Genomic DNA, 23409 nt, shown 5'->3' on the forward strand with positions numbered 1-23409 from the left:
CCTATTTTTTTAAGACCCGGATATCAGGAAAAATATCTTCTGTTTCCCAGCGTCGCCCGCAATAAACGACATGCTCAGCGCGTACCGTCCGACGTCGGGAACGGGCAGTCTAAGTTCGATGGAGATACGATAGCGTTGCGGAGATATTTGCGGGCGAGCGGAAGTCAGCGCGATCGGCAGGAAATGGCGTCGTAGTGGAAGAAGTCAGGAAGACGACCACAGTCTCACTTTCGACCGCAATGAATTCGGCGTGCGCGAGGCAGATTCGGCCGAGATCGGACTCGCCGTCTTTGAGAAACATTCCAACAGACGGACACACAGACATACAGCTAGACACACAGACAGACACCTCTCCTTTATGCAATACTACGCGAACGCTCGGGATCGCCCACTTCTGTCTGTCCACATGTCTGTAACGCGCCGATCGACACGACGCCGGTCTCGGATCGTCGCGAAACGCAGTGGGCCGGTCAAGATCGCGAGTCCGAGACAAACGGTCGCGTCGGATTCCGCCTCGACCGTCTCCGACGGTCTGAGACGAGACTTTGGCGGTCTGAAATGAGATGCGCGGGAGTTTGTTTATTCAATTGAGCGAGTATGCGGGTGTGTAGTGCAAGATGCCCCCGCTGCAGTCGGAGTAAACCGGCTCACGGGGCTGCTTTTGCGTGCGTGCGTCCGTCCGTGCATGTGTGTACGGAAGTTGCGTCTTCTCCACCAATAGATCATATCGTTTTAGGTGGATACTATAATACGCCAACCCACGTTTCCGCCTGTATGGATGGATGTCTGTAATGCGCCGATCGACACGACGCCCGTCTCCCATTTCGTGAAACGAGACTTTGGCGTTTTGAAATGAGATGAGCCGGAGTTCGTTTGCTCAATCAATTAACAGAGTATGCGGGTGTGACGTGCGCTCGCAATGCAGCCACTGTACACGCCATCCAGAGTACAAAATGCGCCGGCTCACCGGGCTGCTTTTGCGTGCGTGCGTGCGTGTGTGCGTGCGTGCGTGCGTGCTTGCGTGTGTCACGGGAGGTGCGTCTTCTTTGCAGAAGTGACGTGCAACGATTGCCACCGCTCAGATTGCCACCGCCCATAGGGCGGATACATAGTACTAATGTAAATAGATTACTACATCTTACATGATTTGGAGGTTAGGAAATGCCAAGAAGTAGTCGCTATCGACGAATGGCACACTGCAATGTTCAAAGTTGCTAGAATAGGACACACAAAAGACACTCCACAGTCAGCTAACAAACGGATATACGACATAGCTAGATAGACAACGACTGCCGTGTCTTACAATTCAAGAACGTCCTGCACAGGAAACTCGTGGCTAGATGGCAGGCCGTCGCTGAAGTCGCTGTTGCTGCAATCAACAGTTTTGGTGGGATAATTGCACACGCAAGCATTGCATCCTTTCTCGGTCCAAATTCGTGGCCAATCTTGCTTTTGCTGCGAAGGCAGAGTGCGTAGCGAAGAGTTGCTTGATTGCGCAGTACAGTGAGTCGTCGTTGTGTCAGAAAACAGCCATAAGACTATCAGCATAATAGCAACCGTTGGAGAACGCATGGCAGACTGAAAGTCGACCAACCAAGCAGAGAAACTCTAGAGTTACTGCCCGTATGTTTCTCTTGCTATACGGTCTATGTATATTCACGATAGGCGGTTTCGCTTTGATAGATCTTCACAGACTTCTGTATTGTTTGCAACGGATGCAATGAATTATATAACCTTGTAGATATCTTAGGTTTGCACAAACCTAAAAACGGTGTTGTGATCGTAAAAGGAATGTTGTGAAATTGGTGTGACAGAAGTAAAGGGCCACGCTTGCACTCTAGAACACGGTATTGTTGTACTATATCTAAATGAGCAAAAGCAAAGTTTGTAAGGCAAATGTATATATGTAAAAATAATTCTAATCGTATTTTTGTTCTATATGTAAGAAACCTAAAAAGGTTTGTAGGGCAAATGTATATATGTAAAAATGATTATAATTGTATTTTTGCTCTATATCTAAAAGAGCAAAAACAAAGTTTATAGCGCAAATGTATATATGTAAAAATGATTATTATTGTATTTTTGTTCTATATCTAAAAGAGCAAAAGCAAAGTTCATAAGGCAAATGTATATATGTAAAAATTATTTTAGATGATTTTTGTTCTATATCTAGAAGAGCAAAAGCAAAGTTTATAGGGCAAATATATAAGTATATGCAAAAGCAATTTTAAGTAAAAGTTATATATTATTTTACGTGGTTTAGTATTACTACTAATTTATAATTATGATTTTTAAATTTATTCTCACATTTTGTATTTTTGACTTTGCAACGTGAGCCATAATTTTAATTAATCTTTAAAAATTTTAGTCATGTTTCTCCTGCAGCCGGCGTCGTTTTACGCCCTTCTTCATGTATACGTCGTAATACATAACCACACTGAAATTTGGCGTATTTCCATTTTCTAACAGCAAATACAAATTGAAGTGATTCTTTCAATTCCGGACATAATCGCTTTTCTAACCATTCTGCTCTTCTCCTACTCTGCAAGAGACATGAACACGAAATTTGAGTATACAGACAAGTCAGTATGGAATAAGCCAGTCCAAGTCATTGGGTTTAAATTTGCAAGTAGAGTATATGCAATGGTCACGCCCTATAAGTATACAGAAGTAAGGTCGCTCCAGGGTCTCTATTCTTGAAAACAATGATTTCTTAAAAATGCATTAAAGCATACATGTCATAAACGTGTACAGATTGTTTTTACATATGATATTACATAACGGTATAACAACCATCTGCAATTACTGATGTTGTAGCAAAGTATCCACTAGATGATTTAAGCAAACGTACTTCGCTTTTTTCATCCTGTGTACCAGTGACCATAGTTTTAGTAAATTATTTTACTTTCAACGTCATTGACTTTTAAAACTTCAAAATGTTTTTGAATATTATTAGTGTAATATATAATATTTTGAGCCATCGTGAAATGAAATTCATACGAGAGCTTGCAAGTTACAGATGTCATAATTACTCTGCCATTAATTAATTAAAATTAATTAGATAACAACAATACACCACCGGGACAGTTCTCCTTTACATGATTTGCCCGGGCTAAGAACGGACTAATTGTCTTGTATTTAATATATAAATACTATATATATAAATATTATATATATAAATACTACACACACACACACACACACACACACACACACACACACACACACACACACACACACACACACACACACACACACACACACACACACACACACACACACACACACACACACACACACACACACAAATAGACAAGGATTGATACTTTGACAGCACAGTTGCCTGTTGTTAATATTAGATTAAAAAATAAAATCTAAATATATTACTATAATTAAGTCGTTGTGTCTCTTTCTTCGAGATGAAATTGGTATCTACAAACACACAAACAATGTGTTGGGCAAAGAGGCAATAAATTATTGATAGATATGAATATACAGCAATAATGGTAACAATATAGTTACATGTAAACATAGTCTGGAGGCAAGGTAGCTATAAAATATATTAATAAAAAACTATAAAATTTTTATTTAGCCAAGTAGTGAAATATTTGTGTATTAAATTTATAATTTTATTTACTATTTTGTTAAATGCTTTGATGTGTATCATTAGAGTAGAAAATAAAAAGAGTAAAGTTTGATGTATAAATAGAATACATGAATTAACCTTAGAGTATAGAGATACTTATGCATGAAATCGCTCGGACAGTAAAAGGGGTCTGATCCTCTACTGCCAAAATAAAATCATTATAATTCATGACATAATTTATCATTTGTTACTGCTAGTGGAGTTTCAACAGTCAAACGTTCAACTAGTCTCCATTACAAAAAACACGTTTCCGCTGTTTTAAACGAGTTGTTGCGCGCTCGCTTCGCTCAAATATGCAGGAAACGCGAGGTTACGTACATCGCAAGCAGTCTGTTAGGATTAGAATCTTTTTTTTGGGCGCTCAAGCTCATTTTGACGAGTTTCGCTACCTCGAGGTGTTTAAATTTTGTATGGAAAAGAAGTCAAATGCGCTCGTCAGCGTAACGGAGGTAAAAATCGATTTATCAGATCGTTGTATCTCGTGTGACGAATCGTCGTGCAAGTTTTTTGCTTCTACCCTTTAGTTTTGCCAACTTAATAGAAGAAGAAGGTTTGTAATGGCGTCAATACTGTCTTCGCGCAACGGTTCGAGTGTGCCAGAAGTTCTCGGCAAGTTGCAAGGTTGGATGGAAACATGCAAGTGAGCTAGACGTAAGCTACAGACAGTGTTTGTACACTTTAAGAGACGAATGGAGCTTGTTATGTTGTGCCGTCGCTTCTGACTAGAAGGAAAGGAATACCGGAAGTGCAGAGTTACTCAAGAATGCACGTCTATTTGAAGGTGAGCCAGGAGTTTCGAATATTGTCACATTACAGACGTAGCAATTAATGATGAAATGAAAATATAAAGGAAAGAGTTAATACAAATAATTTTTTTTCATAAAATTGGTCTGTGTAGGGAATCAGGCCCTATAATTATTAAGAAAGGTTTAGAGACAAGCCAGAAATTATGCTTGAAGCTCTCTATAATTATAAGTTATGTCTTGATTGGCTGGCTTCGGATTTGCTTGGAAACTAGAGCGTTTTGGATGAGTGAGACCAGGTACTGTGCTGAGATTGCCATCTGCGCATGCTCAGCGACTATTTGGCTTCTAACTAATTAAATCAACATCCGGTGTGCCGAAATTGTTCTTTCAGGTATCATTGCAGTGACCGAATTGTTTGTTGACGCGCAAGCGCTGCATGGAGGAGCGACGAGAACGCCTGACGAGGTAATGGCCTACTGCGAAATTTGATTTGAGCATGCTGGAACATCTTGCTAGATCTCTGCACGCGGCACGTGGACAAAACAACTAGACAACAGTAAATGCGTGTATTTGTGGTAGAGATAAAATTAAAATATTTGAATTGTGTATTGTGAAATGTAAAATACTGTTATTAAGTGTGGGCTTTTAATTAATTAACTCTAGCAGCTGCATGTCTTTCCCAATTTTACAAATCCAACAACTTCTGGTTGCTCTGAATGTCTAATAATAGCATACATACTGAAATAAGAGTAACTCTGCGAGGACAGTACCTCCAACAACAACAGCTCCATTTGACTCTGGGATACCTGTTTTTATATATACAAGTGTCATATATCTCTAGAAATCTGTGGCATGTACCAATTCGGGAGATCAAAAAATTTAATTGGTATGTGGTAGAAGTCATTCAAATTGTAAACAGACGGAAGCAGTAAATAGATGTGTGTGTGTGTGTGTGTGTGTGTGTGTGTGTGTGTGCATGTGTGTATGTGTGTGTGTGTGTGTGTGTGTGTGTGTGTGTGTGTGTGTGTGTGTGTCTGTGTGTCTGTGTCTGTGTCTGTGTCTGTGTTTGTGTCTGTGTCTGTGTCTGTGTGTCTATGTGTCTATGTGTCTGTGTCTGTGTCTGTGTCTGTGTCCATGTCTGTCTGTTAGTCTGTCTGTCTGTCTGTCTGTCTGTCTGTGTGTGTGTGTGTGTGTGTGTGTGTGTGTGTGTGTGTGTGTGTGTTTGTGTTATAACCGTATATCAATTTAGGCGATAGAAAAGGATTATCTATCAATGGCTACATTTTCTCTAAAGCCAACTCGTCTGTACACGTGCAATGAGTAGTTCATATGTGAGCTAATGGACAGTAAATATGGGTTTAATAGACCTACATGTGTTTTTGCGTTTGAAATTGAGAGACAAAACAATGTTATATTGACATACTAATTATACACGTCGCGATGATCACTAGTCGCTATTACTGCTAAATTATATCTAGCTCTTCATAAGCCATCATGCGGATAGCAGAGTATATACTTTCAATTTATCTTCACAACTGGCGGGAAGCTCATGATCATTGATAATTACAATGAACATTGCAAATGAACAAAACTAAAGTCAAAGTTTTAGTTAACTAGTCACTTTGACGCAAAATCATTTATTTATATATTTTTTATTAACCACATGCGTCACATGTTTTGCGACATAGGATGCGCCAAATAATAAACTTGCAACGTCCAGTACTCTTCTTGACTTTGCATATAAATGGGGACCACTTGTCAATACATGTGTTTACTACACAGAAAGCATTACAAGCTACAACATCTGCAATGTAAATACATACACTTGTAAGTATGAACCGACCTTTCCATGCGATGAAGCTCATGCCATGTTTCCTCTTCACATCCGAGCACGAAATCCGAGAATTATTCCCATTCGAATCGAGGAAAGCTTTAGGTTGAATGTTTGATATTTGCGAATTGGCACAAATTACGGCAGACAGAGTCACTTTCAATTTGTAAAAGTTGTACTTTTTGTGCAAAAGAGCAATCATATAATAGCAACTGTCTCTACAGAATGCATATAAATTCATACTAATCTATAGCAAACATACGCCTATAAGGACAACGAACATCAAAGAAGCTATAACAGCTGCGTAGTCTAATATAGTTAGAGCCAAAAGCCAATGCTATAGTCAGAACACATGTAGTGTACTCTCATTTGTCTTCCGGCTCATCATCTGCAAAAGCAGACATTTCGTTTCCATGTTGTCCGAAAGATTGTGTGCTCAAACGTGTTTGTGTCTGAGTATCTTCGTCGGTAACGAAAAATATGACCCACTGTAGAAGCTTGCAACTACCTTCGTTTTCACGAACCGCTTTCATAGCTTTATAGCCAAAAAATACCAAACGCCCTGGCAGAAACAGAAAATCTAGAACGTCCATAACACGAGTTGATTAGTATATAACATTTACCTAACAGAAATATAACAAAGAGAGCGTTGACGAGCATGACAACAATGGAGAACACTTTGCGATCATAAGAATCTTCTACAGCGAGAATGTTAGAGGTCGCATCTTGCAGAGCAATTAGAGTTCCAAGCATGAGACTGAGGGAAATGACCGTAAGGGAAAGAAGCTGCAGCAGCTGCTCTGATTTTCGCTTAATTGGTTTGAAGTGTGCATGAAGCACGAGGAAAACATTAGCAATCATTGCTGCTATGGCAACTCCAGAAAGACTTTTGCCACCAAAGTACTCGATTCCACATGTAAGAAAGAATTTTCTAGCAATTTCTAATAATTCCCAAAACCAAAACTTTGCTTCGTAGTTTTCATCCAAAAACTGCAGAGAGTCGAGTATGTCATCTTTAGCACTATTTCGTCTGTTGCGGAGAGGAATAAATTTGTCATCATCATCCGAAGTATTACTTGGAATTTTGTGCCTTTTATAAAGACCAAACAGCAGCAGTAGAGGTAAAACCAGTACGTAGACAGACATAGACCAGCAAATTAGAAAGAGAACTCTGTGATTTCCTTGTGATGAGTAATTGCATTCTATACTCATGTCGATCTTTAGGTACCAAGGACAGTCCTTCTGACTACGGTAATGACAAATCTGATGGCATGTCCACACTTTGTATGGGAGAGTGGACATAATCTGAGCCGTCGCGGATGGATAACCGAGAAACATAATCCACCAGATGTTTCTCATGCACGATCTCCTGGCTAGAGAGCGACTCCTGTCGTCACTTCGCAAGCGTGGGCAACAATACGACACGGCACAATATCGAATCCAGTAGTATGCGAAGACCAATAGTACAAGCAGACATTGACCCGTCAGATTGACGATTGTCTTTTGCAGAGCGTTAAGGCGCAAGCGCGAACTAAGACAAGATGGAGTGGCTATCTCTATAACGTTCAGTTCGATGGATTTTAGCCAAGCGCCGGCAGCGAGGAGAATCTCAGGCCAAGGTACATAGCGCAGAGCTGAAAGAACGCCAGCCATAACTTGAACAAATCCTACAATTATCTTGACTTTGGAGGCGATTTGATCGACAACGGTAGCCGCTTGTCGTTTACCTCTCATTGCCAGTTTGTCTACCTTGAAGAGAAGAAACAAGAAAAGTACAAAGAACAACGCGATAGAAGCTAGTTGCAAACAACTGCGCCAAACGGGTGGACACTTGACGCACTCGCTCGACCAAAAGAAATATCCGTTGTCGCATAGAGAACAGAGCGGACCGGAATATCCCTTCTTACACATTTCTTCATCTGTCACACCACCATTACAACTCTTTGCCAGAGGACAGCGATAGACGATTGGTAAGTTTCCCTTAAAACTAACCGATTCATTGCTATACGAGTCATCTCTGAATTGTATTTCTCTAACAAACTGCACAAAGTTTTCTTGATCGCTTGAGTGTTCCCAAGACCACCAGTATCCACTCATAACTGTAGGAAAGTCATTCTGACAGGCAAGTCCTTCAGATGTGGCATTACATGCAAAGCAAGAACCGAATCTGTCAAGTCTGTAGTAACCGTCGAGACAAGGACAGGCTCTGAATCCTGCATGAACTTTGGTGTTTGTGCCGGTCAGACAAACCTTGCAATCTCGTGGACTTCGACCAGGAATCCGAAATGGTTGGACAAAAGTACCGTCTACACACTTCTCGCATTTTTTTTGTCCAGCTTTATCTTGATACCAGCCACCTAGAGCAGAGAAACATTTATACAAGTTTGCAAGCCGTGCTTGTTTATTTGTTTTTTTTGTTTGTTTGTTTGTGTGTGTGTGTGCGCGTGGTGTGTGTGTGTGTGTGTGTGGTGTGTGTTTGCGTGTGTGTGTGTGTGCTAGTGTGTGTGTGTGTGTGTGTGTGTGTGTGTGTGTGTGTGTGTGTGTGTGTGTGTGTGTGTGTGTGTGTGTGTGTGTGTGTGTGTGTGTGTGTTCTCAATCACCTGCTGGACAAAATTTGCAAATACCGAGTTTATCACTTTTGCCATCAGAAATGGTAGCATTTGTTCCTGATGGGCATTCGATGCATTCGTATTCGTATGGCTCTATTACAGTTTCATAGCACGAAAACCCACTTTGAGAATAAGCGTATGCAGACGCTCTGCTGAGATGCTCCATGACAACTCCATTGCCTTCAGTTGCACATTGTCTATTGAGAAATCATATGAGCACAAAACTTACTCTTAACTTCTTGTAATTTGGTCTGTTTTACATATCTATTTTGTCACTGACTCGTGGCAATCGTTTTAACTGGGAGCAATTTAACCAACTATATAGCAAAAATGTCAAACATGTTAAAGAATTAAATATTTGCAACATTGCTTCTTGTAACTAACACTGTGCAATTGCTCAAATGCACAAACAAGTCCATTGGCAGAGATGTTAAATTGTTGTCAATCAAGTATCTAAACATCATGTATATTATAAAATGTTAATAAATGTTTATTGCTTCTCACAATTTTTTCAGTGATTTTAGCATGTTCAGCGATCCGGCTTCGATATGTTCCATTTTGTTTCTCATAAGGTATCTGTAAAAAATGATATATTAATAGTGTGCTGTAAATACAATTAAATTAATTTGAATATTGGTACAATTCACGAAGAAGAAAGAGGTTGGTGAAAGAGTAACTTTCAATCGTTTTCAGTTGATTTCCCACAAGATATCTAAAATAGGAAGAAGCACTTGAATCAATTCTAAATGCAGTCATGCCTATCCTCAAATATCGTAAATGGACATAACTCAAAAGGTGACTGCAATATGAATGTGGTATGAAAACTTGTTTTCCAAATTTCTTCTGTCAATAACTAAGTCATCGTGGGGTACATGTGCATGCATAGCCGTTATGGTTGAAAGTCTATATTTGTAAGTAAAGTTCTGATATCTTTGCACAGTTAACACAATTTAATGTACTAGAAGTAGATCATTATAGAAAAGAATTTTTCTGCCATGCCAATGTATGTACACAAACATTTTAGTATAGACATAAAACTATTTAGATATAGATTTGATTATACGTATGCTCATAATATATTTCAATTTTTAATTTGTATATTTTAATTTTTAATTTTAATTTGAAGGGTTCCTTTTAATGGTTTAATTTTTAAATTAAATATTATTTATTATTTTATATTTTTAAGTTTCAATTTTGATCTAATTAATTGGCCATTGTTGATCATGAGTTTAGCCAGTTCATCAAAACGGCCAATGAGAGTCAGCTAATGAGAGATTATGTGACTTAGTGCTATTATTATTATTGTACAAGTTCTTGATTAGTAGAGATTGAAACAAAGGCATTTACAAAAATTTATTGATAAATAATAAGTAATTTACTCATTTATAAGGATATTTGTTAAGTATAATTGTGTATGTAATTTTTTTTAATTAAGTAAAAATAGTTTTAATTTTAAGTAGCATGCTCAAGTCAATGTCATCTATTTTAATTAATAATTAATATGGTAATTACGCATTTGTTTTCTAATTATGTCAAAATGTTGAACAGACATACAAAAAAGTCTAAACATTGTAAGCTATGTCTACTAACGTGCTATTGAAATGTAAACAAATGGAAATAAATTTTATACAATATTGCCAAAAAATTCTGTTTTGATAAGCTTCGAGGAAGTTCCGTCAGCTCGTTGAAAGACAAATCACTAACAACAAAACATTGACACAATATTAAAATAATTTTTAAACAAAAATTGATCACAGCTTTATAATCATGGTGACGGTTTCAAATAGAGACTCTTCAATTTCGTACAAACTGTTGTTGAATAGATATCTAAATGAAGAGATATACATGCATAAGAAAATTGCATGAATACTAAACGTGAGCAATGTTACAATTGTATCACTTGTTGCTGTTTCTTAAATATTGCACCGCTGAATGATCTAAGTAAATTGAAAGAAAAGTCCCTAAATACAAAGTTATTTTTTCTTTAGCACATTGAATCACAAAAGTTGCAGACAATTCAACAATTGGTTTCTCCGTGTGATTAAAGAGTCCATCTGGTAGCTGAGCTATTTGGTTGTATGATATATCCCTAGTAATTCAATGTTAATATAATGCAAATGATTGCCACTTGCCAACCAATCATGACTTACAGAGTTCGTAAATTTGGAAGATGCCTGAATGCTCCAGCATGAACTTGCTTTATGCTACAATGGTGTAAGTCCCTCAAAATTAAAAAGAAAATAATATTATTAATTTAATAGATTTGATTTGCTGTTTTACATAAATGTATACAAATACTCACAGAGAGATAACCGCCGACAAAATAAGGAAGTTTTCTTGGAGTTCATGTAGATTGCTGTTGTGGAAATTCAATTTGCTAAAAATGATTAAATAATTTAACCAAGCCTTGTTTGTGACTTCGTGGCTTACATTACTCCACTTCGAAATCCGAGCCTTTCTAGCGTCTTTAAAGAGTTTCCATCTATTTGGCTACTTTGGATTTCGCTAATAGCAAATACCAATAATTATTGAGATAGAAATACGTAAATTTGTTTGCTTATTGATTAACACACACACACACACACACACACACACACACACACACACACACACACACACACACACACACACTCACTCACTCACACACACATACACACACACACACAAACACACTCACTCACACACACACACACACACACACACACACACACACACACACACACACACACACACACACACACACACACACACACACACACACACACACACACACACACACACACACACACACACACACACACACACACACACACACACACACACACACACACACACACACACACACACACACACACACGCACACAAACATACATAAATACATGCGCGCGCGCACATGCACCTAGGCACTCAAACACAAACACGCGCGCACGCACGCACGCACAAAACCGTGTACGCACAAGCGGATGCAAACATGCGTGGTAATTGTCATGACACTAACAGAGTCGAAAGAATTGGCAAGTCGGTAATGCCTCCACTTTCAATTCGAAGATTTACATCAACCATACGATCTAAACTCCTGCGCATATCACAGTTGATATCAAAAACTACACGTTTTAAATTAAATTAGAATATTCTACTTACAAAGTGCGCAAGCGTAGCAAATTGGACAAGTCACCAGACTTGATTGTATGAATTCTATTCCGAGTCAATTGTCTATAAAAATTATCAGTTAGTCATGTGTGTATATATTAGAACTGATTAAACTCACAATTCTTGTATTTTATATTCAGACAAATGGAACAAATTTCTTTGAAAGAAATTAGTCACTGAAGTAATGCGGTTGTACTGTAGATAGCTAAAACCACATTAATTAAACACAGAAACGTGTATATACAATGTGTAGCACAACTGTGTTTATGGTAAAGTACAGTATTTTACTTACACTCTGACAACACATCGAGGTAGCCAGAATGGACTCGAAATCTTGTTGTAATTTCCTTTTCTGCAAAAGCAACAGAATTGTTTACATCATGATCTATATGCAGGCTGCGGCAGCAATAATTTAATAAATTTTTTTTAATAATGTTTAATACAACAGTAACACGTATTTTCAACTTTTTATGTTTGTGCCCAAAATTAAATCATTGATGTTAAAATTGTATAAAAAATAATATTTTAGGTGCATAAAACGTAAAAATATTTGGGTTTAAAATTGAGAAAATAGCAATAACAAAACATAGTGTCTAAACATACATAATTTATATTAATGATATATATATATATATATATATATATATATATATATATATATATATATATATATATATATGACTTGCGCTGCCGGCTTAGAAGCATACACGTCTGAATCCGCCCCTGTGTAGTGATCAAAGATAGTTTGCAAAGTCCAGTAGTCTTTATCTAGCAACCAGCTATAATGCCCGGGTTCGCCAGGGGGACAACACATGCCAGGTGCTTCTCCTTTCCACTTCATAGCGCCGCAGTTGACACACACGTTTGTCATAGAGCCAATACAACACGGAAGTGGATTAAAGACAGGTCGCATTTATAGGTAGGAATTATAGCAGAAAGTATCTATAAATGCGTTTGATGGTATCATAGGTGATGTTGGCCATGAATGATTGCAGTGAATAAAAATGTCGCGTATAGACTTGCAATCTTATAGAACTTCCGGATATTGCGCTGTCCCGTTGAATGAAATAAGTCAAGTGCAGTTAGATGAATCGTCTAGCACTCCCGCATATGGCGCTGTCTGAAATGAAGTCACGTGCAGTTAGACGAACCATCAGAGCAGAACTGGAAGGCACACGCAGTACTCACCCGGATAATTCATTCCCCGTATCTGACGAAGTCACGGGTCGTACCGACTCTCGTCATTTCGACAGTCCCATTGAAGGTCGTCTCTTCGAAGACGTTGCTGGCGTTTTGGGGAACAGGTGCATTAAACACGGCAGCTCCGTGTCTAAGGAAGTAAGGAGTCGTACGGACTCTCGTCATTTCGACAGTCCCGTTGAACGCCGTTTCTTCGAAGACGTTGCTGGCGTTTCGGGGAACAGGTGCTTCAAACACGGCAGCTCTTCGACGGTCGTAGACTGGCAAACGACTGTGCGCGTATTTTTTTCAAGACCCGGATATCAGGAAAAATATCTTCTGTTTCCCAGCGTCGCCCGCAACAAACGACACGCTTAGCGCGTACCGTCCGACGTCGGGATCGGGCAGTCTAAATTCGGTGGAGATACGATCGCGTTCCGAAGATATTTGCGGGCGAGCGAAAGCGAGCGCGATCGGCAGGAAATGGCGTCGTCGTGGGAGAAGTCAGGAAGACGACGACAGTCTCACTTTCGACCGCAATGAATTTGGCGTGCGCGAAGCAGATTCGGCCGAGATCGGACTCGCCGTCTTTGAGAAACATTCCAACAGACGGACACACAGACATACAGCTAGACACACAGACAGACACCTCTCCTTTATGCAATACTACGCGAACGCTCGGGAGCGCCCACTTCTGTCTGTCCACATGTCTGTAACGCGCCGATCGACACGACGCCGGTCTCGGATCGTCGCGAAACGCAGTGGGCCGGTCAAGATCGCGAGTCCGAGACGAACGGTCGCGTCGGATTCCGCCTCGACCGTCTCCGACGGTCTGAGACGAGACTTTGGCGGTCTGAAATGAGATGCGCGGGAGTTTGTTTCTTCAATTGAGCGAGTATGCGGGTGTGTAGTGCAAGATGTCCCCGCTGCAGTCGGAGTAAACCGGCTCACGGGGCTGCTTTTGCGTGCGTGCGTCCGTCCGTGCATGTGTGTACGGAAGTTGCGTCTTCTCCACGAATAGATCATACCGTTTTAGGTGGATACTATAATACGCCAACCCACGCTTCCGCCTGTATGGATGAATGTCTATAATGCGCCGATCGACACGACGCCCGTCTCCGATTTCGTGAAACGAGACATTGGCGTTCTGAAATGAGATGAGCCGGAGTTTGTTTGCTCAATCAATTAACAGAGTATGCGGGTGTGACGTGCGCTCGCCGTGCAGCCACTGTACACGCCATCCAAAGTACAAAATGCGCCGGCTCACCGGGCTGCTTTTGCGTGCGTGCGTGAGTGCTTGCGTGCTTGCGTGTGTCACGGAAGGTGCGTCTTCTTTGCAGAAGTGACGTGCAACGATTGCCACCACCCAGATTGCCACCGCCCATAGGGCGGATACATAGTACTAATGTAAATAGATTACTACATCTTACATGATTTGGAGGTTAGGAAATGCCAAGAAGTAGTCGCTATCGACGAATGGCACGCTGCAATGTTCAAAGTTGCTAGAATAGGACACACAAAAGACACTCCACAGTCAGCTAACAAACGGATATACGATATAGCTAGATAAACAACGACTACCGTGTCTTACAATTCAAGAACGTCTTGAACAGGAAACTCGTGGCTAGGTGGAAGGCCTTTGCTGAAGTCGCTGTTGCTGCAATCAACAGTTTTGGTGGGATAATTGCAGTCGCAAACATTGCATCCTTTCTCGGTCCAAATTCGTGGCCAATCTTGCTTTTGCTGCGAAGGCAGAGTGCGTAGCGAAGAGTTGCTTGATTGCGCAGTACAGTGAGTCGTCGCTGTGTCAGAAAACAGCCATAAGACTATCAGCATAATAGCAACAGTTGGAGAACGCATGGCAGACTGAAAGTCGACCAACCAAGCAGAGAAACTCTAGAGTTGCTGCCCGTATGTTTCTCTTGCTATACGGTCTATGTATACTCACGATAGACGGTTTCGCTTTGCTAGATCTTCACAGACTTCTGTATTGTTTGCAACGGATGCAATGAATTCCAAGACCTTGTAGATACCTTAGGTTTGCACAAACCTAAAAACGGTGTTGTGATCGTAAAAGGAACGTTGTGAAATTGGAGTGACAGAAGTAAAGGGCCACGCTTGCACTCTAGAACACGGTATTGTTGTACTATATCTAAATGATCAAAAGCAAAGTTTGTAAGGCAAATGTATATATGTAAAAATAATTCTAATCGTATTTTTGTTCTATATCTAAGAAACCTAAAAAGGTTTGTAGGGCAAATGTATATATGTAAAAATAATTATAATTGTATTTTTGCTCTATATCTAAAAGAGCAAAAGCAAAGTTTATAGGGCAAATGTATATATGTAAAAATTATTATTATTGTATTTTTGTTGTAGATCTAAAAGAGCAAAAGCAAAGTTCATAAGGCAAATGTATATATGTAAAAATTATTTTAGATGATTTTTGTTCTATATCTAGAAGAGCAAAAGCAAAGTTTATAGGGCAAATATATATATATATATATATATATATATTCAAAAATAATTTTAAGTAAAAGTTATATATTATTTTACGTGGTTTAGTATTACTACTAATTTATAATTATGATTTTTAAATTTATTCTTACATTTTGTATTTTTGACTTTGCAACGTGAGCCATAATTTTAATTGATTTTTAAAAATTTTAGTCATGTTTCTCCTGCAGCCGGCGTCGTTTCACGCCCTTCTTCATGTATACGCCGTAATACATAACCACACTAAAATTTGGCGTATTTCCATTTTCTAACAGCAAATACAAATTGAAGTGATTCCTTCATTTCTGGACATAATCGCTTTTCCAACCACTCTGCTCTTCTTCTACTCTGCAAGAGACATGAACACGAGATTTGAGTATACAGACATGTCAGTATGGAATAAGCCAGTCCAAGTCATTGGGTTTAAATTTGCAAGTAGATTATATGCAATGGTCACGTCCTATAGGTATACAGGAGTAAGGTCGCTCCAGTGCCTCTATTCGTGAAAACAATGATTTCTTAAAAATGCATTAAAGCATACATGTCATAGACGTGTACAGATTGTTTTTACATATGATATTAAATAACGGTATAACAACAATCTGCAATTACTGATGTTGTAGCAAAGTATCCACTAGATGATTTAAGCAAACGTACTTCGCTTTTTTCATCCTGTGTACCAGTGACCATAGTTTTAGTAAATTATTTTGCTTTTAACGTCTTTGACTTTTAAAGCTTCAAAAGGTTTTTGAATATTATTAGTTTAATATATAATATTTTGAGCCATCGTAAAATGAAATTCATACGCGAGCTTACAAGTTACAGATGTCATAATTACTTTGCCATTAATTAATAAAAACTAATCAGATAACAACAATACACCACCGGGACAGTTCTCCTTTAAATGATTTGCCCGGGCTAAGAACGGACTAATTGTCTTGTATTTAATATATAAATACTATATATATATAAATACTATATATATATATATATACTACACACACACACAAACACACACAAACACACACACACACACACACACACACACACACACACACACACACACACACACACACACACACACACACACACACACACACACACACACACACACACACACACACACACACACACACACACACACACACACACACACATATATATATATATATATATATATATATATATATATATATATAGACAAGGATTGATACTTTGACAGCACAGTTGCCTGTTGTTAATATTAGATTAAAAAATTAAATATAAATACATTACTTTAACTAAGTCGTTGTGTCTCTTTCTCCGAGATGAAATTGGTATCTACAAACACACAAACAATGTGTTGGACAAAGAGGCAATAAATTATTGATAGATATGAATATACAGCAATAATGATAAGAATATAGTTACATGTAAACATAGTCTGGAGGCAAGGTAGCTATAAAATATATTAATAAAGAACTATAAAATTTTTATTTAGCCAAGTAGTGAAATATTTGTGTATTAAATTCATAATTTTATTTACTATTTTGTTAAATTCTTTGATGTGTATCGTTAGAGTAGAAAATAAAAAGAGTAAAGTTTGATGTATAAATAGAATACATGAATTAACCTTAGAGTATAGAGATACTTATGCATGAAATCGCTCGGACAGTAAAAGGGGTCTGATCCTCTACTGCCAAAATAAAATCATTATAAATCATGACATAATTTATCATTTGTTACTGCTAGTGGAGTTTCAACAGTCAAACGTTCAACTAGTCTCCATTACAAAAAACACGTTTCCGCTGTTTTAAACGAGTTGTTGCGCGCTCGCTTCGCTCAAATATGCAGGAAACGCGAGGTTACGTACATCGCAAGCAGTCTGTTAGGATTAGAATCTTTTTTTTGGGCGCTCAAGCTCATTTTGACGAGTTTCGCTACCTCGAGGTGTTTAAATTTTGTATGGAAAAGAAGTCAAATGCGCTCGTCAGCGTAACGGAGGTAAAAATCGATTTATCAGATCGTTGTATCTCGTGTGACGAATCGTCGTGCAAGTTTTTTGCTTCTACTCTTTAGTTTTGCCAACTTAATAGAAGAAGAAGGTTTGTAATAGCGTCAATACTGTCTTCGCGCAACGGTTCGAGTGTGCCAGAAGTTCTCGGCAAGTTGCAAGGTTGGATGGAAACATGCAAGTGAGCTAGACGTAAGCTACAGACAGTGTTTGTACACTTTAAGAGACGAATGGAGCTTGTTATGTTGTGCCGTCGCTTCTGACTAGGAGGAAAGGAATAGCGGAAGTGCAGAGTTACTCAAGAATGCACGTCTATTTGAAGGTGAGCCAGGAGTTTCGAATATTGTCACATTGCAGACGTAGCAATTAATGATGAAATGAAAATATAAAGGAAAGAGTTAATACAAATAATTTTTTTTCATAAAATTGGTCTGTGTAGGGAATCAGGCCCTATAATTATTAAGAAAGGTTTAGAGACAAGCCAGAAATTATGCTTGAAGCTCTCTATAATTATAAGTTATGTCTTGATTGGCTGGCTTCGGATTTGCTTGGAAACTAGACCGTTTTGGATGAGTGAGACCAGATACTGTGCTGAGATTGCCATCTGCGCATGCTCAGCGACTATTTGGCTTCTAACTAATTAAATCAACATCCGGTCTGCCGAAATTGTTCTTTCGGGTATCATTGCAGTGACCGAATTGTTTGTTGACGCGCAAGCGCTGCATGGAGGAGCGACGAGAACGCCTGATCAGGCTATGGCCTACTGCGAAATTTGATTTGAGCATGCTGGAACATCTTGCTAGATCTCTGCACGCGGCACGTGGACAAAACAACTAGACAACAGTAAATGCGTGTATTTGTGGTAGAGATAAAATTAAAATATTTGAATTGTGTATTGTGAAATGTAAAATACCGTTATTAAGTGTGGGCTTTTAATTAATTAACTCTAGCAGCTGCATGTCTTTCCCAATTTTACAAATCCAACAACTTCTGGTTGCTCTGAATGTCTACTAATAGCATACATATTGAAATAAGAGTAACTCTGCGAGGACAGTACTTCCAACAACAACAGCTCCATTTGACTCTGGGATACCTGTTTTTATATATACAAGTGTCATATATCTCTAGAAATCTGTGGCATGTACCAATTCGGGAGATCAAAAAATTTAATTGGTATGTGGAAGAAGTCATTCAAATTGTAAACAGACGGAAGCAGTAAATAGATGTGTGTGTGTGTGTGTGTGTGTGTGTGTGTGTGTGTGTGTGTGCATGTGTGTATGTGTGTGTGTGTGTGTGTGTGTGTGTGTGTGTGTGTGTGTGTGTGTGTGTGTGTGTGTCTGTGTCTGTGTCTGTGTCTGTGTCTGTGTCTGTGTGTCTATGTGTCTATGTGTCTGTGTCTGTGTCTGTGTCTGTGTCCATGTCTGTCTGTTAGTCTGTCTGTCTGTCTGTCTGTCTGTCTGTCTGTCTGTCTGTCTGTCTGTCTGTCTGTCTGTCTGTCTGTCTGTCTGTCTGTCTGTCTGTCTGTCTGTCTGTCTGTCTGTCTGTCTGTCTGTCTGTCTGTCTGTCTGTCTGTCTGTCTGTCTGTGTGTCTGTCTGTGTGTGTGTGTGTGTGTGTGTGTGTGTGTGTGTGTGTGTGTGTGTGTGTGTGTGTGTGTGTGTGTGTGTGTGTGTGTGTGTGTGTGTGTGTTATAACCGTATATCAATTTAGACGATAGAAAAGGATTATCTATCAATGGCTACATTTTCTCTAAAGCCAACTCGTCTGTACACGTGCAATGAGTAGTTCATATGTGAGCTAATGGACAGTAAAAATGGGTTTAATAGACCTACATGTGTTTTTGCGTTTGAAATTGAGAGACAAAACAATGTTATATTGACATACTAATTATACACGTCGCGATGATCATTAGTCGCTATTACTGCTAAATTATATCTAGCTCTTCATAAGCCATCATGCGGATAGCAGAGTATATATTTTCAATTTATCTTCACAACTGCCGGAAAGCTCATGATCATTGATAATTACAATGCACATTGCAAATGAACAAAACTAAAGTCAAAGTTTTAGTTAACTGGTCAATTTGACGCAAAATCATTTATTTCTATATTTTTTATTAACCACATGCGTCACATGTTTTGCGACAAAGGATGCGCCTAATAATAAACTTGCAACGTCCAGTACTCTTCTTGAATTTGCATATAAATGGGGACCACTTGTCAATACATGTGTTTACTACACAGAAAGCATTACAAGCTACAACATCTGCAATGTAAATACATACACTTGTAAGTATGAACCGACCTTTCCATGCGATGAAGCTCATGCCATGTTTCCTCTTCACATCCGAGCACGAAATCCGAGGGTTATTCCCATTCGAATCGAGGAAAGCTTTAGGTTGAATGTTCGATATTTGCGAATTGGCACAAATTACGGCAGACAGAGTCACTTTCAATTTGCAAAAGTTGTACTTTTTTGTGCAAAAGAGCAATCATATAATAGCAACTGTCTCTACAGAATGCATATAAATTCATACTAATCTATAGCAAACATACGCCTATAAGGACAACAAACATCAAAGAAGCTATAACAGCTGCGTAGTCTAATATAATTAGAGCCAAAAGCCAATGCTATAGTCAGAACACATGTAGTGTACTCTCATTTGTCTTCCGGCTCATCATCTGCAAAAGCAGACATTTCGTTTGCATGTTGTCCGAAAGATTGTGTGCTCAAACGTGTTTGTGTCTGAGTATCTTCGTCGGTAACGAAAAATATGAGCCACTGTAGAAGCTTGCAACTACCTTCGTTTTCACGAACCGCTTTCATAGCTTTATAGCCACAAAATACCAAACGCCCTGGCAGAAACAGAAAATCTAGAACGTCCATAACACGAGTTGATTAGTATATAACATTTACCTAACAGAAATATAACAAAGAGAGCGTTGACGAGCATGACAACAATAGAGAACACTTTGCGATCATAAGCATCTTCTACAGCGAGAATGTTAGAGGTCGCATCTTGCAGAGCAATTAGAGTTCCAAGCATGAGACTGAGAGAAATGACCGTAAGGGAAAGAAGCTGCAGCAGCTGCTCTGATTTTCGCTTAATTGGTTTGAAGTGTGCATGAAGCACGAGGAAAACATTAGCAATCATTGCTGCTATCGCAACTCCAGAAAGACTTTTGCCACCAAAGTACTCGATTCCACATGTAAGCAGGAATTTTCTTGCGATTTCTAATAATTCCCAAAACCAAAACTTTGCTTCGTAGTTTTCATCCAAAAACTGCAGAGAGTCGAGTATGTCATCTTTAGCACTATTTCGTCTGTTGCGGAGAGGAATAAATTCGTCATCATCATCCGAAGTATTACTTGGAATTTTGTGCCTTTTATAAAGACCAAACAGCAGGAGTAGAGGTAAAACCAGTACGTAGACAGACATAGACCAGCAAATTAAAAAGAGAACTCTGTGATTTCCTTGTGATGAGTAATTGCATTCTATACTCATGTCGATCTTTAGGTACCAAGGACAGTCTTGCTGACCACGGTAATGACAAATCTGATGGCATGTCCACACTTTGTATGGTAGAGTGGACATAATCTGAGCCGTCGCGGATGGATAACCGAGAAACATAATCCACCAGATGTTTCTCATGCACGATCTCCTGGCTAGAGAACGACTCCTGTCGTCACTTCGCAAGCGTGGGCAACAATGCGACACGGCACAATAACGAATCCAGTAGTATGCGAAGACCAATAGTACAAGCAGACATTGACCCGTCAGATTGACGATTGTCTTTTGCAGAACGTTAAGGCGCAAGCGCGAACTAAGACAAGATGGAGTGGCTATCTCTATAACGTTCAGTTCGATGGATTTTAACCAAGCGCCGGCAGCGAGGAGAATCTCAGGCCAAGGTACATAGCGCAGAGCTGAAAGAACGCCAGCTATAACTTGAACAAATCCTACGATTATCTTGACTTTGGAGGCGATCTGATCGACAACGGTAGCCGCTTGTCGTTTACCTCTCATTGCCAGTTTGTCTACCTTGAAGAGAAGAAACAGGAAAAGTACAAAGAGCAACGCGATAGAAGCTAGTTGCAAACAACTGCGCCAAACGGGTGGACACTCGACGCACTCGCTCGACCAAAAGAAATATCCGTTGTCGCAGAGAGAACAGAGCGGACCGGAATATCCCTTCCTACACATTTCTTCATTTGTCACACCACCATTACAACTCTTTGCCAGAGGACAGCGATAGACGATTGGTAAGTTTCCCTTAAAACTAACCGATTCATTGCTATACGAGTCATCTCTGAATTGTATTTCTCTAACAAACTGCACATATTTTTCTTGATTACTTGAGTGTTCCCAAGACCACCAGTATCCACTCATAACTGTAGGAAAGTCATTCTGACAGGCAAGTCCTTCAGATGTGGCATTACATGCAAAGCAAGAACCGAATCTGTCAAGTCTGTAGTAACCGTCGAGACAAGGACAGGCTCTGAATCCTGCATGAACTGTGGTGTCTGTACCGGTCGGACAAACCTTGCAATCTCGTGGACTTCGACCAGGAATCCGAAATGGTTGAACAAAAGTACCGTTTACACACTTCTTGCATTCTTTTTGTCCAGCTTGATCTTGATACCAGCCACCTAGAGCAGAAAAACATTTATACAAGTTTGCAAGCCGTGCGTGTTTATTGGTTTTTTTTGTTTGTTTGTTTGTTTGTTTGTGTGTGTGCGCGTGTGTGTTTGTGTGTGTGTGTTTGTGTGTGTGTGTGTGTGTGTTTGTGTGTGTGTGTGTGTGTGTGTGTGTGTGTGTGTGTGTTTGTGTGTGTGTGTGTGTGTGTGTGTGTGTGTGTGTGTGTGTGTGTGTGTGTGTGTGTGTGTGTGTGTGTGTGTGTGTGTGTGTGTGTTCTCAATCACCTGCTGGACAAAATTTGCAAATACCGAGTTTACCACTTTTGCCATGAGAAATGGTAGCATTTGTTCCTGATGGGCATTCGATGCATTCGAAGTCGTATGGCTGTTTTACAGTTTGATAGCACGAAAACCCACTTTGAGAATAAGTGTATGCAGACGGTCTGCTGAGATTCTCCATGACAACTCCATTGCCTTTAGTTGCACATTGTCTATTGAGAAATCATATGAGCACAAAACTTACTCTTAACTTCTTGTAATTTGGTCTGTTTTACATATCTATTTTGTCACTGACTCGTGGCAATCGTTTCAACTTGCAGCAATTTAACCAACTATATAGCAAAAATGTCAAACATGTTAAAGAATTAACTATTTGCAACATTGCTTCTTGTAACTAACACTGTGCAATTGCTCAAATGCACAAACAAGTCCATTGGCAGAGATGTTAAATTGTTGTCAATCAAGTATCTAAACATCATGTATATTATAAAATGTTAATAAATGTTTATTGCTTCTCACAATTTTTTCAGTGATTTTAGCATGTTCAGCGATCCGACTTCGATATGTTCCATTTTGTTTCTCATAAGGTATCTGTAAAAATTTATATATTAATAGTGTGCTGTAAATACAAGTAAATTGATTTGAATATTGGTACACTTCACGAAGAAGAAAAAGGTTGGTGAAAAAGTAACTTTTAATCGTTTTCAGATGATTTCCTACAAGATATCTAAAATAGAAAGAAGCACTTCAATCAATTCTAAATACAGTCATGCCTATACTCAAATATCGTAAATGAACATAACTCAAAAGGTGACTGCAATATGAATGTGGTATGAAAACTTGT

The 23409-nt window shown here is 39.1% G+C and overlaps 1 protein-coding gene across 1 annotated transcript; it reads right to left on the reverse strand.

Moving 5' to 3' along the window:
- Positions 1-20131: 20131 nt before the first annotated feature.
- On the reverse strand, positions 20132-21110 carry LOC134188364 (uncharacterized). The gene is made up of 2 exons (XM_062656555.1): positions 20565-21110; positions 20132-20503 (listed from the first exon to the last, which is right to left on the reverse strand). The coding sequence occupies exons 1-2, from the start codon at positions 21085-21087 to the stop codon at positions 20307-20309; spliced, it is 720 nt and encodes a 239-aa protein (XP_062512539.1). The 5' UTR covers positions 21088-21110; the 3' UTR covers positions 20132-20306.
- Positions 21111-23409: the final 2299 nt, after the last annotated feature.

The sequence above is a fragment of the Corticium candelabrum genome, chromosome 12, assembly GCF_963422355.1.
Source record: "Corticium candelabrum chromosome 12, ooCorCand1.1, whole genome shotgun sequence".
Taxonomy (NCBI): domain Eukaryota; kingdom Metazoa; phylum Porifera; class Homoscleromorpha; order Homosclerophorida; family Plakinidae; genus Corticium; species Corticium candelabrum.

What these genes read in the sequence shown, in the direction of transcription:
- LOC134188364 (XM_062656555.1), bottom strand. Translation starts at nt 21,087, where the DNA reads ATGTCTGTCTACGTACTGGTTTTACCTCTACTCCTGCTGTTTGGTCTT. An exon ending in CTTTGTTATATTTCTGTTAG is followed by an intron (nt 20,504 to 20,564) that starts GTAAATGTTATA and finishes TGTTTCTGCCAG; the next exon opens with GGCGTTTGGTATTTTGTGGC.